The following is an 18,717-nucleotide window of genomic DNA, read 5'->3' as shown; positions in this document are numbered from 1 at the left end:
AGAAGTACTATCATCTGCCACAGACCTCAAAACTAGAAGCAGGTAACATCCCAACCTCCCCTTCATCAGAGGGAATCTATTTCCATGCCCATTGGCTCAATTTCTATAGAAGTATTAGGCAGGGCAAGTTGATCTAAAACTATCACACTATCAGGTCACAATATAACAGCTGAAGAGTGCCAATTAACCACCAATTCCCATCAAGTAAAGAGTTAATGCTGACTGCAAGTATACAGTCCCTACAAGCAGGATGGACCCAAGAATTCAGCAAGCACCGTTTGTGCATCAAGTAACTAGCGCTTGTGAATCAAGTAACTAGCGACAGAGGCTCTTTAGTTGCTATGGTGTTTAGCAAACTGTCAATGACCACTTACTCTTGGCACGTGTACCAAGCTGAGAGGCAAGACTACAGGCTCAGAGCAATGAGATATGCAGGAAGAAGTGATAGGAAGAGCAGGGCAATAGAGTCCTGATTTCAAGAAGTACACTGTGTAAGGGACAGGAGTTCTGGGTATCAAAAAAGCAGGGTGGAAGTGTTGATAGGTCATAGCCTGTAGTGACCCAGAGACTCCCCTGATTTGTGATACAGCACACAAGCACATGCATAGTTATAACACTGTGTATTTTATATTTACCTTCATTTTTAGAAGAAAATTTTACACAGCATTATTAAGTTCGTTGGTCATACAAGCAATCCAAAGAAAAAAAACCATGTAGGATTGGAAACAAGATTCCAAGAAAGGGAGGGGTGTAAGTAGGCTTGTAGGGACAACAGACAGGACAATCTAAACACCCTTTCAGGAAGCAAGATCCTGACATCACATAGTACTGCCACTGCCCTAAACCTTCTAATGTACTCTCCTGACAGGACCTCTTGGTAAGAACTATATAGTGCAGAAGTCTTCTGGAGTCAATATTCGTTTCACAATCCAATGGAAAAAGGAGGAAAGATCTATGTTTCAATAGGTACTGGTAGTTACTTAGCAGGGCTGAGGATTAAAACAGAGAGGATGAATTCTAAGAATAAAAGAAATAATTGGTAGAGAAAATAAGAGGGAATGGGAGAATGAAGATATGCTGCGCAGCTAGCTGTTTGCATTGATAGGACAGATAAGAACAAAGATGAACTATCCAAGACAATAAATGAAACCTCCATAATCCACACTTCACAACTGAGTTAAGACAGTATTAAGAAGATAGTAGAGCAGTTCAGGCCTATGAGAATGAAAGGAAGAAAAATCCTGATCCTGTATGTCCTCAGATATTTTTTGTTATTTTAATGTCAGAAGTCTGTAACTACAGTATTGTCTATTTTTTAGAGATGTCCCACTTACCAATGAATGCAGTGACTTTTGGATTGATGATACCACTTGGCAGAAGATGAAAATCGTACTCCACAGAATCCACAACAACTGTATGCCCTGCATTATTGCCTCCCTGGGCGGGGAAAGAATAAAAAAAAACAACTGTTAATAGTTTTTCACAGAATCATTAAGGCTGGAAAAGACCTGTAAGATCATCAAGTTCAACCATCAACCCAACACCACCATGCCCACTAAACCATGTCCCGCAGTGCCACATCCACACGTTCCTTGAACACCTCCAGTGATACAAAAGTCAAATGAACACACAGTATAGAGATGGAATAAACTGGTTCCAGCTCCAATTCTGCAACTTTCATTTCTGTTACTGACAAAAGATCTTTCAGAGATCTCCTTCTCCCAGGAAATCAGCTGAACTTGTTTTGTCAAACTCTACAATTTCAACATCAGCATTATCTGTCATATAGACTTTGGACAGTATTTTGGTTCATCAAAGGTACAAAAGCTTGGAATAAGATTAAAATATTTCTAAAAATTATTGGACAGAAGCATAAATATTCTAGAACATGCAAACATTTCCAAAAGCCATCATCAGTTTTACTACGTTCCTATTACAGTTAAGGAGAGTAAGTATTAGAAGTGGAACTGCAACCTTAGCAAAGAAAAAAAAAAATCACTAGTTAAACTGAGTATATAAAACCATATAGTCATTGGGAAAGATAAATCTAGCTGTTTGGCAATGTGCAGGCTTGTTGTTCTGAATTTTGGGTTCAGTCTTTTGAGTGTTTTTCTATGAATAGTAACCAGCAAAGTTAACTCATTCATTCTATACCTCCTCAGCAATAAGAGAGGTCTGTAATAGTACAAGTAATTTATATCTGACGTGCTGTTAAGGAGTGAATCTAGAGGCAACTAAGACAATTGTAGTTTCGTAAGTTATCGGAAAACATTTACATCAAACTAACACTTAACATTTCTAGCTTTTTTCATTACCACAAAGAGAGTATTAAGAGATTTGTTAAACTGTGAAATATGTCTAAAATACAAAAAGAAGCCTGTGACAAAGTCTTAAAGGGGGTCAAGATAGGCTTATGAAACTAAAAAGATTACAAAATAGTTACTAAATATCCCCAGTTCTTGTTTGTTGTACTTTTGAAAACAAACTTACACTCTCTTGTGACCGAGTCATTTGTGTAAGAAAAGGTTATGTACAAAACAGTTCTGTTTGTCATAACTATAGGAACATCCTTTACAGGCATCTCACACCAGAAACAAACTGCTTCACAGAAGCCTTAAAGGAAAGGCTTTTAATCTAAGCCTTCTTTCAGCACAAGACAGACTGAAGAAAGGCATTATATGAAAAGAAGAAGAAAAAAGAAACTATATAGAATATTAATCTTTAGAATTATAAAACTGAAATGTTTCAGAATAATGTATCACAGAATATTTTTTCTAAGCAATGGACTCAATAGCTACTAACTACTTCTACAACATTTACAAAGCATGAATGCAGTACATAAAACCATGGATCTGACATTACAAATAAAGAATACTCTTAGATATCAAACATTTGTGCCAGTACATAAACACACATGCCACAGGCAAAAGCCTAATCTCAGTGAAGTTAGCAATGGAAATTCTTGTAATTTCAGCATTATTTATTTGAGGACTTACAGCTATTCCACCTCCTTTGGAAACAGAGGGAAGACTTCCAAACCTTCACACAACAAAGGAAATGTCTGAGTTTAAGAAAAATTTAAATGATTTAGTAGTATAATGTAGAGTTTTTCCATGTAGTGAACAGTACCTTGAAGAAGATGTAAAGATTTCCGGATGCAGATGGCTTTCACTGCAAATGATCTGACTTAATCAGAGAATGCCAAATTTTCAATTCACAACATGTGAAACATATTGAATGCATAAATAAAGCAAGCCTTTCAGGCTTATTCTTTCAAGAAAATAATAAAAGTTCAAGAATAACCTTCCTCCTCCCCCCATCCTTTCTACTCAACAGTAGCTGTTAAGAAAGATTATTTAGCGGTCTACCAACTCCACTGTTCTATCTCTGATTTAGAAGGATGTTAACTAGCTACATTAGCAGGTAGATCATTTACAACTATTTTTGAAATGCAGTGCTGATACTCCTGAACTACTGCAAGTTACTCCAAAATTAGATAATATTCTAAGAACTATTAAGTTACATACCTACATAAAATATAGAAGCTTTTTTTGAGTAAGAAAAGACATTGGCTTTCTACTCAGTGTTTGAGAACCTAAGCAAAACCCTTCTTGGGGAAGAAAGAACAGTTATGTATTAAAGTAGCATTTACAGTCAAGTACATCTGCTGAAACTGGTGGTTATCTTCTTCCTCATCATATTCCTTCAAACTATTCCCTTCTATTAGATCCACTGTTAACATCAGTCTAGACAAATTTAACATGAGCACTGAAGTGCTTTAAATGAAAATTCAATAAATAGGTCTAAGTACAACACTGAAGTACTGAGGTAGCAGTAATTTACAAATGGGAAGGCGAGTCCAAACTCTCCCACTACAGCATAAACAAACTGAACTAACCCGTAAGCAACACTAAGATTAGTGAATGACTATTCATTTGAAATCCCCTACTAACTGGATGACTTAATTTCATGTTTTGCTTCTCTATTTATTTTTTAAAAGAGGTTTTCTAGCATCATTAATGTCAAATAAAGAGAAAGAAAAATTGGCCATTGTAGATATTAAATCATGATTAACAATAAATTTTTAGTCTCTTAAAGTTTGCCAAACTTCTGGTGCCATTCAGACGTGGTAACTTAAAGTTCAGTGGTCACGTCTGCCTGAGTAAGGTGTACAGCACGCAGCCTCAGACTCTCTTAATCGTAAGAACATAGCTGCTGGTTTTTGGTGGTGTCAAGATTTCTCCCTTGCACTGCTGAGTGATGCCAAGGTGTGTTGGTTCTGTGCTCATTGAAAAATATCCCATGGCTGACAGAATTAAAAAATGGCATTTTACCTTTTAAACCTTGAACTACATGCACAGCTCATACTTCATCTAGAAGCAAGCTATTTATACATATTGCTGCATGTTTACTGTGAGCAGTTATACTTTAAGGGATTTTGCTAGAGACTAAAGTAGAAAACTTGACATTATGTGTGATGAATCACCATCTGAACACACTCTTAGGCCATAGTAATACCTTAAGGTTTCCAAATCCTTGTTTTCAGATTAGAGTCAAATTTGAATCACAGAATTTAGTTGTTTATAATATTATGATGCCTACAACATGAAAAGATTCAATCCCAAAAGTACTATTGATAGCAGCTGTCTGGTAGAACATTAAGTCAGTCCCCATTCTGCTTTGGATGTCATTCTGTCAAGATGTGTCATTTTGAAAAACATTTTTAATTTCAAACCATATTTTAGGAGAGCATTAAAACAACAGCATTTCATTAATTCAGTTTTCAAAATTCTGCTGTTGATTTACAGGTAAGCTGTACCTTAACTGCAGAAGTGCAAGTGTATAATTACACAGTTAGGAATTGTAATATATTAAGAGAATGGTTCACACTGTACACTTACAGTGAACTAGCAGTAAAGTGTACACATGTTGTGTATTCAGACATTGCACAACATGGGTTTCGTAAACAATTCTAATTACCGAAACCTGAACTCAGAGTTCTAGTGGTACTGAGGTGGAGGGGTGAGTTGTTGTTAAGTTATGGGGTTTGGGTTTGGTTTGTTGTTTTTTTTCTTCCTCCAGAAACTGATGATAATGCCAACATCTATGTAATGTAGGCAACCATTGTCTCTGGGCAGAATTCAAGGTATAAACTGATGAAGTCACTCCTTGCTTCAGTGCTTTCCATCTGGATTTCTCAGTCCTCCTCCCTCATCACACTAAACCAAATGGGACCAGTTAGGTCATTCAAGCTAATACTCCTTTGATTCAAATGTTTAAACATTATTAATGGAGAACTAACTGTGGAATTTATTTTCACTATTAGTTAAACAAAGTTCATGCTCAAATGATCTTCAATACATTGTATAAAGCTTTTGTCAGAGGGAAATTAAGATGTACAAGTCATTTCTTGAGGCTGGCAATACTCCCTATTTAACTAAATATAGTAATCAGTCTACCCTTGGGCCAACACAAAGAGGCCAAGTGCACAGCAAGACCAAAAGATGTTCTTGCTTAGCCTGGAATACACTATGTGCATGCAGTGGTGGCTCCTTTTCCCTTTCTCCCTGCATAGCAGCAAGATTTCCTTCAGCTGAGCCAAGAAGTGTACCGTAACCAACATATTCATTAAGGCAATGCAACTTTGGATTCAGCTACAAATAGATGGATTGCATGAAAAGATTCGGGGGTGGGGGGGGGTGGGGTGGGGTGGAGAAGATGACTTCTTATACATGAGAGGTACAAGAAAGCACCAGTGGCACTCTGAACAAAGGACTTCTTCACTGGGATGCTTTCTTCCCATTCTGCAGAATGGTAGCAGAGGAAGCCCTTCCAGAAGTCAGAATGCAGACTGTGGAGGAGGTCAGGCAGACAAGACAGAGCTGGCTTTGCCAGAGTAAGAGAAATAATATCATGTGGATTTAAAAGAACAAAAAAAGATTTAAGAAGAAAGGTAATCAATAAGATGAAATAGCATAACATAGTCAGGAACGTCGAACAGACTCAAGACTTTATTTGCTTGGTATTGCAAAGCAATATTTTATTCCAAAATTATGCAAAAGATGCTTTCTGAAAGACAGCAAAGGCAAATTCCTAATGCAAAAGACAAGAGAGAAAGCCCTTTTAAGAAAAAAAGAAAGATAATTTTAGCAATTTTTAGGCAAGTTAAACTTGCAGAAGACCAAAAAAACCCATTCAGGATAAGAAGTATAGGTGGGACCAGAAGAAAGCTTTCAAGGTCCAAGTACCTGCTAAACACAAACCCACTGAACATTCTTCATAAAGTTTTGTGTTCTCTCCCTCTGCTTCTATGGTTTCCATGCTCCAATACAGCTGTTGTAAGAGTTGTCTAACCCCACTGATCTAACATATTATTCAGAAAAAGGAAAAAAAAAAAAACCCCACACACAAAACAAACCAACCACACACGGAAAAAACGCCCCACTTGTTTCTTTAAGCACTTCCTAAAAACATTTTTGTGAAAATTTTTCTTTTTTCACTGCTGCATCTCACAGGATGTTACAATATCAGATACAGTATCGTATCATCTACAGATCATCTACCAGAACAGCAGAATCAAAATTTTGAACCTAAGTAAGACTGTCTCTCTTAAAAGTCATTTAAGAACCTTTTTCCCCTCTCCTCCCCAAACCTCATGTCTCTGTCAGTTTAAACAGCTATTAAGAAAAAAAATATAATGTAAAGAATAATAAAAAATTCATAATACTCTAAACATTAATCACTGAAGATTAATTTTTATCCTACCAACAACTGTGTATATTTATTTTCTTAAACATACAATTACCACAGAGGAGATAAATTGGTTTTTGCATACTTTAAGTATACCCCTGCACACATCCTTCAAGTTTGGATACATACAGCAGAATCCTTACACGGCATGAGCTTTTCATTTCAATAGACACAATCTAGAATATCCCAATATTTTTTACTTTAAGCCTTTTCATTCTGGAAGTCCGGCCAAAAGGTATCTGCTAGTTACCTGAAAATTTTCTTAGTACAGCATCATCCCTGAAACATACCAAGGACAAAGTCAGACAACAAACACAACAGAAAAACAGGTGTTTATTGCCCAAAAGGCTGCATTACCTAGCATTCAAATACTGTGAACTAGAAGTATATTGTTGGAAATTATTAGAAAAAAATCAGTTCTTGTTAATAGTACACCAGAGACCAAGCACTTTATAAATGTAATATGCATAATGCTTAACTTTAGCTTATTTAACACCGAAATATCTCACTAGATTAGGTTATTACTAGGCTATCTAGGTCAGAATATAAATTATCTTCTCCTTTATGTTCTAATAAAGCTCACTTAGAAGAGAAAGTGCTATTTATTAAAAAAAAAAAAAAAAGCCAAACCATTTCTCTTTAGGTTTTCTTTACATTAGAAAACAGCCTCTGGACTTGGGCTCATTTCATCAAAGAAAACTGAGTATATAGGAAAAATATGCACATGCCTTGCTAAAGGACAGAACACAAAACAGATTCTCCATCTAGCAACAAAGCAGCTCCCCAAAACAAAGAACAGTAAGAACCAGTAACAACACACAAACCCCATAAGAAGCTAACACAGGTTTACTACTCCTGAAGTCCCAAGCATACTTTGCTTAGATATAGCACCATTTATTTGTGCATCTCCATCAAGGCACAGTATTGCAGTTTTAGCATACTCTGAGGTTTCCAAAACTGGATTTCCAGAAGTCAACAATCTTCTTAGCACTGTATTTTGAGGTAGATTAAAAAAAATTAAAGCATTCAGTTTGTTTGTCCTTTCTCCTTTCCTCACGCTATTTCTTCTCCTTGTATCTTTCAACACAGTATTTGTAACAGTTCTGTCTCCTCTCCCTAAGGATTCTTTGGTGACCAAGGGATCAGCCCTTTCAGCAGCCCACAGCTTTACCAAATTACGATGTTAAATTGTGTCTCTAATTGAATTTCCCCAACTTTAACTGCCAGGAGCATGAACTTTGTAATACAAAGTAATACAAATACAATCTTGTCCTTCCTTAACTTTCAACTTTGCCTTGTAGTCAATACCTAGGCCCACTGTTGTTCCTCAAGACTTTGAAACAACACACCAAAGTTAGGGAGGTTGGTTTCATGGCTGGACCCAGTCTCCAGTTTTCAGATTACCAGTTGCCGTCTACACTGCTGCTAGCAATGCTGAAGGCGTAACTGCCACCAGCTGACACTGAACATTTGTGCTGATAACAGGAGAAAACACGAGCTTGCTCAAAGTGAGAGGAGAACCAAACACCTATTTTTTCCCCCAACAATATAATTTCAAACAATTCATGAAATTATGAAGTTGGGCATCTTAGAAATAGCTTTTTTAATCATAGCCTTGATGCCAAAAGAAACAAACACCTCAGCCATGAAAGTTTCCTAGTACTCTCTGTTTAAAGAGTTGTTGGTTTGTTTTTTTGGGGTTCGTTTGGTTATTGTTTTGTTGTGTTGTTGTTGGCTTTTTGTTTGTTTGTTTTTAACTTTTGTATCTATCCAGCTCAAAAGGGTGCCACCTGGATCAGAATGAAAAAAGTTTCTGTCCATTTATTTGGAGACGCAGTGTGAAAGTCAGCATGAACCACAAGCGTGAACCTATGCATTTCAGTACATGGATTTAGTTTAGGGACTTTTAGTTTGATGCTCTGATGGATGAACAATTTAAAATCCTATTAAGACACAGTAGCCTTTTTTCTCCTTTCATGATCCTGACACTATTAAATTATACTATTATTTTAGAGCATTTTAAGTCATTAAGTGGAAAAGTGAAAGTAAGATCAGGCACATGGTCATTACCCAATCTATAATATTTTAAGCAAAACCTGTTGTTGTAAAGTAACTAAATGCATAAGCTTTTTTAAAAGGCATTATTCCAATTTTACTGATGCGGTATGCTTAAATCACTTCCTTGAAAAAGCATATGATCCCTGACTATTAGCTGGTAATCTTGAAATATCCAAGCTATCCAACATGTAGAACAGCTAAGTAAACGGGACTCTGACAGAAAGATGCATACTGACAGACAAATTATCACACGGTACTGTTAGAATGACAGCAATCCTGGGAACAAAACCCCGTATTTCCCCGCCTTCTAGAAGCCTCATTCCAAAAAACATTCCCTATGAAATACCACTTTTGAAATACCGCTTTTACAGTGAAAAACTGCCCAGAAATATTTTTTTTTAAAGCAAGCAAAAAAGAAGGGTTTGTTCTTCAGCTTGCTAAAGACGATTAAGCAGCCTAAAAATCCTTCTCAGTGTAAGCACCACACCCAAGAATCTGCATCCATACAATCAATTTAGATAGGATGGTCAGTACTACACACAAAACAAGATACTATTCTAAAACATACCTATCCTGGCAAATGTGAGCAGAATCAGTTACACGTGCACAGAGGGGGCATAAGATAGCAAAGGCAGCTGCAAATATTGCACATCTGGGGGCCGTTTGATAAACGTTCTTAGGAAACACCCTTTTTGCAATAGTTTTGAGTGCTTGAAAATACTAATTTGGATGGAAAAAAGTCATTATCTGCTAGTTGACATTTTACTGGAAACAAGCTTGAAATTTCAATAAATCAAACAAGTGACTCCTGCTAGCCAAAACCCACTATCAAAGCACTGGAAGGCAATACTTACCACAAACAATACACTCATGCACACAACACATACACACCAGTTACCACAATACTGTACTATGGTCCAGACAGTATCACTGGAAAACATACTGAAGACTAAACAATAGTATAAAAGAGGACTACATTTTAAACATATGGACTGAACAGTATTTCTAATAGGACATCTATGGTAATTTTAGGGGAAGTGCTGAAATGGTTTACCTTATCTATGCAAAATGGCTTATTTTCTCTTGCATTCTATAGCTTCTAAGTATCTTAACTGCCAGCTAAAGTATTTTGGGTAAAGAACTGAATAGAACTAGCAACAATATTAATACAAGTACCTGACTACAGTTTTATGATTTTTTTTTCCTTCTAGCTCTGAAGACTGAAACAATTTTTAGAAATATCTCTTAGAAAGGCGTATTCTGGAGCCAAACTGATAAACTCAAAAGAATGTATGAACAGCCTTGAAGCAAGACAAGTCTTCTCACTTTGAACCTGCCCATAGCACTAGAGCTCTTGAGCTTGTTACATTCTGTCCATGCAGAACAGCTTCCAAATCAACTATGAAGCATGAAGAAGGAGCATTCATAACAATATTTAACAGCAATTTTTCTTCTGGAAATGCATTGCTGTACTAGTCAAAAGTCCCCAAGGAACAGTCAGGTATTGAGCTGATTCACTGGACAAATAAGAACTAATCTTTTTTGAAGTTATGGCAGAGTCTTGATAATTTAATGAAGTTAATTTGACAAAACAGTAATGACTTATGCCTGTCTTCAGAAAGTCTAATTGATGACTACTTCACCAACCTTTTTGCGTCATGACCTTTATTGTCATGATTAAAGAGGTACGCTCTTTTTAGACAAAAAGATTATTTTCTTGCAGAATTAAAATAGTGCAAGAAACTTTATCAGGTAAGACTTCAGGTTTACAGTGCCTAACCAGCCACTACCAAAACTCAGCTAACAGAACACTGAAGTTGAGATAACCACTGCCTGGGGTCTTGTTTTGGGTTTTGCTAAATATGGAGGTACAACCAGAATGTTTCCTGAGAAGTCATTTATTCAAGAATAACTTATTTGGCCTTCCATAAATATACTTAAATAATATTAAAGTTTACCAAAGACATAAAAAACTTAAAAAAAAAAAAATAAATCAAACTAGGAGTTACAAGCTCCAGTATGTTTTATATGTAATGCCTGCTAACTTAAGAGCTCATCTCAAGCGAAGTGGAGCCAACAATTGAGGAAGCATGGAATCTCATTTTCCTAAAAGACTCTGAAAATGATACAAAGCCATACTCCAATGCTTATAGAGAAATCCTGAACCAAAACTTTTTCCTCTGGTGACTTTGCCCAGAAAAGTTCCATGCTCCTGGGTTTGCAGCCAATCTCACCGATTTACCTGAAAAGTACGCAAAGGACTTGACTGCTTGTCCTTCCAGTTTAAGGGAGAAGGATTTGCAGTTCTTCCATTTTCCTGGCAGATGGGACTCTTCCAGGAAAAACGTACACACTTGATATATCCATCATTCACTGAAAGACCCTCACTCTTAATCTTAAATTCATTCTAGCTTCAAACTTTGGGGTTTTCCCTTCCTTTTTTTTTTTGAAAAAAGTGCAAACAGTCTAATAGGAAACATTAACGTACCAACGTGGCTATCAGCAAAACCAAAAAGGAAAGCAGAGTTGCTTATTCATAAACTGAAAGCAAAAATACTACTCCTTGTATTAAAAAAAAAAGAAAATAAGACATTCTCTGCCTTTTAAAACCTTTGCGTAGAGCACAAAGAGCAAGAGTAAGCATGTGCCATGTGTGCTAGCCAAGGAAGCGTACGCTTAAGTATGAGGCATGTGTACATACGTAAGTAGAAAACGGAAGTAAGAAATCACTGCAGGAACACATAAAAAATATAATGCATTTGAAACTAAAATGGAGGAACAGCAGCGTATCTTTCTCCATTTTATCTTTCTCCATTTTAGATCCACATACATTGAAAATATGCATTTTATTTTCAGAGCATATCTTCATTAGTCAAGGGCAGACTAGATGTCAGCATAATAACCACAACAGTTAAATCCGTTTTGAACACATCAAGACAAGACAGCAGTTCAAAGCCCAATGCCTCACCCACAGCAGTACTCTCATAACTGCTAAGACTGGTCTATGTTACTGCAACTTTACCTAACAGTGGAGGTGCATAGGGAAAAAAGGATTTATTAGAAAAGCAGACTGAAATTACTATTAAAAGTATATTGTGAATGGCTCTCTATACTGATACTAAATACAAAAGTATTTAAAGCAGCTCTGAAATACCGACATACACATTTAAGAGAACTATCTACCCAAAAAGTCTACGATGACAATCACTGCCTTTTCTTATGACGTGATCATGCCAAGTTGTCTATCTCAAAAATATGATGCCTCAGGGCAGAGCAAAAAAGTCTTTCAAGTTATCTCTTCTAGAATAGAAATTAGTTGTCTAGTTTAAAGAGATGTTATCTCATGTTACGTTAAGGAAGCCGCCATACACTCCTTTCAACTCTCCCCATCAGATGTGTGTATGCATAATTTTTTCTACAGTTTACTTTTATTGCTACCACATTCCAGCATTCATTTTTAGCTCAGGGCAACCACTGTTGTTTCTGAGCTATCTATACAAGTGACTGCCAAGTTGGGCAAGAAGCAAGTCAATGTCGCTTTGGCATCATATGGTTGTAAACATTTTCATTTAACTCTTAGATGAAGAGTCAAAAATACATCAAGAAAGCTGGATTACTTAGAAGAAACTTAAGAAAGGCTCCTTCTTGCCACAATCAGATTCTAGGAATGCTGAACACATCTTTAAAAATTTGATTGGTCTAGTGAAGAACCCCTACGATGCACCCTAACTAGACATACCTTTGCAATTACTAGGCTATTTGCTTCTGTTTTCAATACATATTGCCAAAAATCTATTTTGAATTCAGATTGCAAACCATCCCCCTTTAAAAAAAAAAAATCACGGTTTTGATAACTAATTAATTCTCTCACATCCCAGATTTTGTGATTAATTTCTTGCTTTCTCCCTCCTCCGCCCCCCACGAATTAGCAGCTAACAAACTACTGTATAACCTGCTCTTGGATTTCAGTATAAACAACATCCAGCAGCTAGCAATTTTCTTCCTTGACAATCCATTCATGTTTGTAAGATCTAAACCTAGTTCAAGGAGCCATCATGTCACACACTTAATAAAATTTTCTAAGACTTTGGCTAGACTTCAGAAATTTTTGAATGTGTATTACAAGAATTTCTGCATCAGAACAAGATCAAGAGCATGGTTTGAGGCAGAACGTCACAGAATAAGCACATTATGTTTTACACATTCACTTGTTTTCTCATAAGAAATAAAACATTAACTTTACTTAAGTCTATTAATCTCAAAAAACTCCATACATTTCTCTACACTGATAGAACTTGCTCTGAGGAACTGCCACTGAAAGACAATATTCAGAAAGACTCTTTAGAGCTGGTTTTGGCTTAGTCTCACCTGATCTGCAAAACCTTGTACTACTGCAATGCCTACATATGTTAGGTAGGGAACAGGATTCATTATCCAAGACCAGAATAAAGACCAATCTATCCCTAAGAGATAAAAGAGATCGAGGCAGGCAGATAAGGAACAAGAAAAATGCTGAAAGCACAGATTGGTCCAGCACTATGTTGCTTCAGTGCACAAAATCCCACCGATATTTGCTACATTTCACAATAATATTTAAGAAAGGATATGAAAAGCAAAAAGTGACTTCGGGAATATTTACAGAGAACATCTTCCCAATGTGTGAGGCAGTACAGTAGAAATAAAAAATGTATTTGAAATCTTAATAAGCTGCTACAGAGTACTGCATCTTAACCAAACAAACACAGTAAGCTTTTATAGTAAGATAGAACAATAAGAGACCAGTAGATCAAGGTGTAATTTGCTCTCTAGGGCTATTAAGATCTCCTTTGTTAATGGTACAAACTTTATGAACGGGAAAATCAGATTTCAACTCTTCGAAATAATTTAGACATTGTGTGATTGTTTACAATAACAAGAGATCACCTGTCGGCAATGCTCTAAAGCAGGTCTGTAAAGCATATGACTCACTGATGGGGCAGACCAAAGAACTCATTTTACTGACCTTTCTTTCTTCACCGGAGCACATTATTGGCACGCTGCCAACCACTAGGTCCAAAAGTGCACCCAGCACAAAGAAATGAGAGCTCTAGCTAGACATCACGTATCAAATGCCTGAGCAGATAAAAAAGCACCAATAGCTATAGCTACTGATTCTGCTATTCCTAATTCTGCATGGCCTGCAAAGGCTTTAGACTAAAACACCTTTTCAAACAAGAATATTTAGAAAAAGAAAAAAAGTGGGCTTGGTGCATGGAAGATAAGAAAATTCCAGTTTTTTTTTTTATTTTAAAAAGTGGCTACATACAGACTAGCGATACAGACGTATTAGGCAGCATTGATCTGAGGACTTCAGTCGGCAGTTATCAGCTGATCAATGGTAACTGCTTAACCCTAAGAATCTGCACACTGAAAACTTTTCTACTAATCGTTGCACTGTAATTGCCACGTATCAAGTTATCAGAGGTGGCGTCACTATACACCCTGTTGTTTGGGGGGAGGAAGAGGCAAGAGAGTACGAAGAATCCACACACTGCAATTACCATGCATTAGCAGTTCAGGAGTAGGAACTGTGAGACCTCACAGCATGCAGAACACACTGGAATCAGTTGAGAAGATTTGGTAAGAAGCTGCAATTCTGTTTTGAAGTAGCAACAAGATGTACAATAGAACTGAAGAAGTAGGAAAATAGGATTCTTTAGCATAGGGAGCATGGTTTAAAAATAATTTGAAGACTTAGAAATCTTATTCACCTGTGTGAATTATATACTCTGAATAAATCAGTGACCTCCAATAGTGAGAACAGGAAGTGACCAAAAATTTGCTGATGAAATAAGCAAATGAGAACAGAATCATGCAGTGCAGACATTACATTTTTTTCCTGTATTGCATACACTGGTACATTGGGTGGAGGGAATGGTGTTAATATAAGAGATACATAGCGTATTTTGGTACTGTATTTGTTTTGATAAAATGATTATCTAAAATAATTTGCTTGCATTCATTTGCCATTCCCATATCCACTAACAAATGAAACTCTGGTAATTAAATTCCCTAATTTGGTTGCATCCTGCAAAGGTAGGAAGTCCCTTAACCAGAACAAGAACTGTTTTCCACTTTTCCAAAATTTTCCATTACCTGTGGAATTGACAAAAATACAATGTATACTTTTAAAAATTGCCAGGTTTGATGGCAGCAAGGCTAGCTGCTTACTAAGAGGAAACTATGTCAACCGAAAAACACAAAAGCACAGTGTTTCTGGCAACTGCTCCTGAATCTCAAACCAGTTCTTGCTCTATTTTACAGTCTGGACTATGTTTTATGTGATAGCAGGTAAACAGACTTTGCTCTGTAAGCTACTGAAGACCAGATGTAGGTTTAAGTGCAAAAGCCTCAGCAATGCATTTGTTTTATCAATAGTATCATTTTACCAGATACCTCCTAAAGGTAAATGAAGACCAATTCAAATTTAACAGTGGAAGACCAAGTGCATACTTTGACTGGCATGTAGATATGTTTGTATTAACTGCATTTGAACCCTCTGTACTAGCAGTGTCCTCACAAAACTATCATAGTTGCCAGGGTAGTTGCATTAGCAACTACATATATGCAGCCCCTGGCTGCATGTTAATTTTAGTTTAGTGTCTTCAAACAGTTGTTTTTGAAACCATAATACTACTTCTGATAAACGTGAATCTGTCTCCTGAAAAGAAAGAGCTCTTGCTCTGAGCACAAGACTCCTTTCAACAACCTCTAAACCTGAGACAAAATATTTTGGAGGGTGGTATTTAGAAGTAGAGCCATAATACAACTTATTTCCTGACACACTCGTTCAGCTAATTGTACCTAAGCACCTTGTTCCAGACACCATAGTCAGCTAGTCAAAGAAGTGACTGAAGTCATTAGGACAACCTGCTACCTAGGAGACAAGAAGGTATGGCCATAGATTTCAGAGTACAACTTCTTGCAATGCCTTTACAGGCATTGTAAAAGTAAGTGATAGTCGGTTCTTGCTTCTGGGACAGGACCATTTTTATGCTCTGCATCTGCACAGAACCAGGAACAGCGATATGAAAGCCACACTAGAGTGTTTCACTGCAAATATAACACAAGTTTCCAAGACATCTTAGACCTGCTACAACAACTTCCCAAGTCCTTCAAGAAAACAGTTGTACTAATAAATTTTTCACAAGAACACGCTAGAAATATTTGATCTCATCCACAGGCATTCTAGCAACTCTCTGGCACAATGAACAGAAAGAACAATCCTAGAATGAGTAAGAGTATAATGGTGAAATAAGAATCAGAAGCTCCAACTGCAGAAAGCTGATACTAGCAAGGGGCAGACTAAGTGTTAGAATCTTTCTTTCCGGACTTGCACCACCTTGAAAAGCACAAGGATCATACTCCAATTTACCAACAGTAACAAAAACATCAAGAATACGCCTGCATACATAGCAAGATGATTTAATAGCTCAATACCACTGAAAGAGAATATTCCTATTTTCCCCTCTCGTTCTGAGAAATTGTTCTTTGTGCTCACCCTGTCTTGGGCTCTTTTCATCAAGGTCCCCTTAATCAATTAAATTCAGTTTTATTTACTAAAACAGTAGAAAGTAAATCAAACGGAAAATAGTTTCCTGCCATTTTGGCGAGTTAAATCAACTTACAGAAGTGTTCAAGTGCCAGAGTCAGTGCATAGAAGGAGACCCAGACAGCACAGCCACCAACAGGAAAGGGAAGAAAGAAGGAAGAAAAACTGCTTCCTTCAGCAGCAGCAACAAGCCATTAGAAACGGCAGAAGTGGCTAACCTGAGATAGCATCATAATTTTTCCCGTTTCTTGATCCTTTACCCCACGGATTCAAAAGTAGTAACTAATACATTAAAACACACGCACACAAAAATTCAGTTTGCCTCTCTCTCCCCACCAAAACTTCTTAGCGTTAAACATACACGCTCACCTAGATGCCCTTCAAGTTTCAAGAACAAAGTTGTAAAGGACGAACTGAGTCACTATGTTCTATAACCCATAAAGCCAGGCAACCATGCCACAGCACCACATCAGATTTTGTTATATTTTAAAAAACCCAAGATACATGGGGGAAAAAAATTCAATTGTGAAATCAGCTATTTCGGAATAAGTTTCTTTACTTCAAAATTAAAGTCTCTGAAGTTCAAGTTTTTGATTTATCAGCTTTGCAACTGACTTGGCTTTGAAAACACCAGTTTTATGCGCAGTTCTCGTTAGATAATACAATGCTTCAGTGTTTGTACTCTTTGGGAAATGGTACACTCTTCCAAAATATATTTATTTAAGAGCAAATTTAATTTGTGCATTCAACAAAAGCATACAGATAACGACACTTACATGACGTCTCCACATGCTGTAGGCATTTTAAGCTGCCATGTCTCTTAACTTCAAGAAAAAAAACGTACATAGCTTTAGCTCATTATGTTGTGCTCTGTAGAATTACTACACTAGAAACGTTAAGAAAAACATCTCCTCAGGTCTGTGTTGTTTTAACGTAGGTAAGAGTACTATACTTGCAGGCTAGACTCACTTTTTTCCTGTTTTGCTGGAATAAAGCTTCCATACAGCAACAGAGAAGAAAAAGAAAAAAAAAAGAAACAGACAAAAATGGTATTTCATTGACGCAACAATGATCTGGAAGCAAGGGCAGGCGAGTCTTTTAAAAGCTAGTTTTATCTGGAGACGACTAAGTTGTTGCGGAGTACATGTACGCACTCACGTGCATCCTGTAAGTAACTGCTGGTTTCGTGCCGGGGCCCAGCTTTACCCCCCCGAGAGGGGACGGCGAGGACGCTCGCAGGCGGTGCGGCTTAGGCCACGCTGCCGCCGGGGAGGGCTCCTGGCCCGAGGCGCCCGCTCCCAGCAGCGATGCTGCGGGAACCGCCGATCGCGGCCCCTTCCCGGCGCCCCCAGACAAAGAGGGCGGCGGCGGCGGGCCTGAGGGGGAGTAGGCGACCCCGGGCGCATTCCTCCTGCTGGAGGCCAGCTCTGGGCGGCGAGGAGGGCGCCTTCCTCCTCCTCCTCCTCCTCCTCCCCCCGGCGCCGGGACGGGGACAAAGGAGGAGCGAGAGGGCTGCCGAGCCCGGCCGCGGGGCTCTCGCCGGGGGCTCCTGCCCCGCCGGGGAAGGCTTCGCTGCCGCGCAGCCCGCCCTGCGCGGCGGGAGCCCCGTCGCCTCACCGGGCACCGCCGCCCGGCCCTGCGCTGAGGCGAGCGCTCGGGGGAGCACAGGGGCGAGAACAAGTGCCCGCGCGGAGCCGGGCGGCGGGGCGGGCGGCCGCTGGCGGGGACGCCCGCCTCAAGGTGACACCCGCGGCCTCCCCCGCGCCCCGGCTGCCTCCTCACCTGGCACCTGCAGACGATGTCGGCGTCCTGCGCCAGCAGGTCCACCACCTTGCCTTTGCCCTCGTCGCCCCACTGGGCCCCCAGCACGACGGTCACCTTGTTGCCGGGGAGGCGGGCGGCGCACTCGCCGTTGGGGATGGCGGGCGCCGGGGCGCCATGCTCCGCCATGGCTCGCGCTGCCCGCTCCGGCTCCGCTCCAGGCACATGCGGCAGCGCGCGGCGGCTCCGCTCCCCCCGCCTCCTCCTCCCGGGCGGGCGGGCGGTGGCGCCGCTGCCGCGTCCAGGTGCCGCCGCCTACCGGCCCCGCCAGCGCGTCCTCCCCCGCCGCTCCCCGCCAGGCAGACCCCTGCCCTCAGGCGGAGCCCCGCTCCGCTCCCCCGCCAAAAATCGGAGCCGCCGTCGCCGCTCCCGGCAGCTTTTTTCCTTCCTCGCCCTTGCACGGCTCCTCCGCGCCTCACAGCCCGGACTACATTACCCAGTGCGCTGCGCGGCCTCCCCCGCGCAGGCAGCCGCGCGGAGCCGGGCGCGGTGCATGC

General features: G+C 39.3%; 1 protein-coding gene across 1 annotated transcript in view; it reads right to left on the bottom strand.

Moving 5' to 3' along the window:
- Positions 1 to 18,349, bottom strand: part of ADSS2 (adenylosuccinate synthase 2) — a 38,253-nt gene extending 19,904 nt beyond the window's left edge. The window contains exons 1-2 of the mRNA XM_059832211.1: positions 18,182 to 18,349; positions 1,335 to 1,437 (exon numbers count right to left, since the gene is read on the bottom strand). Of these exons, the coding sequence (XP_059688194.1) occupies positions 1,335 to 1,437; positions 18,182 to 18,349 (271 nt within the window). The remainder of the gene's footprint in view (positions 1 to 1,334; positions 1,438 to 18,181) is intronic.
- Positions 18,350 to 18,717: the final 368 nt, after the last annotated feature.

This window comes from Gavia stellata, chromosome 2 (genome assembly GCF_030936135.1).
Source record: "Gavia stellata isolate bGavSte3 chromosome 2, bGavSte3.hap2, whole genome shotgun sequence".
Taxonomy (NCBI): domain Eukaryota; kingdom Metazoa; phylum Chordata; class Aves; order Gaviiformes; family Gaviidae; genus Gavia; species Gavia stellata.
The sequence above is the reverse complement of the archived record's forward strand: the minus strand, read 5'-3'. Positions and strand labels throughout refer to the sequence as shown.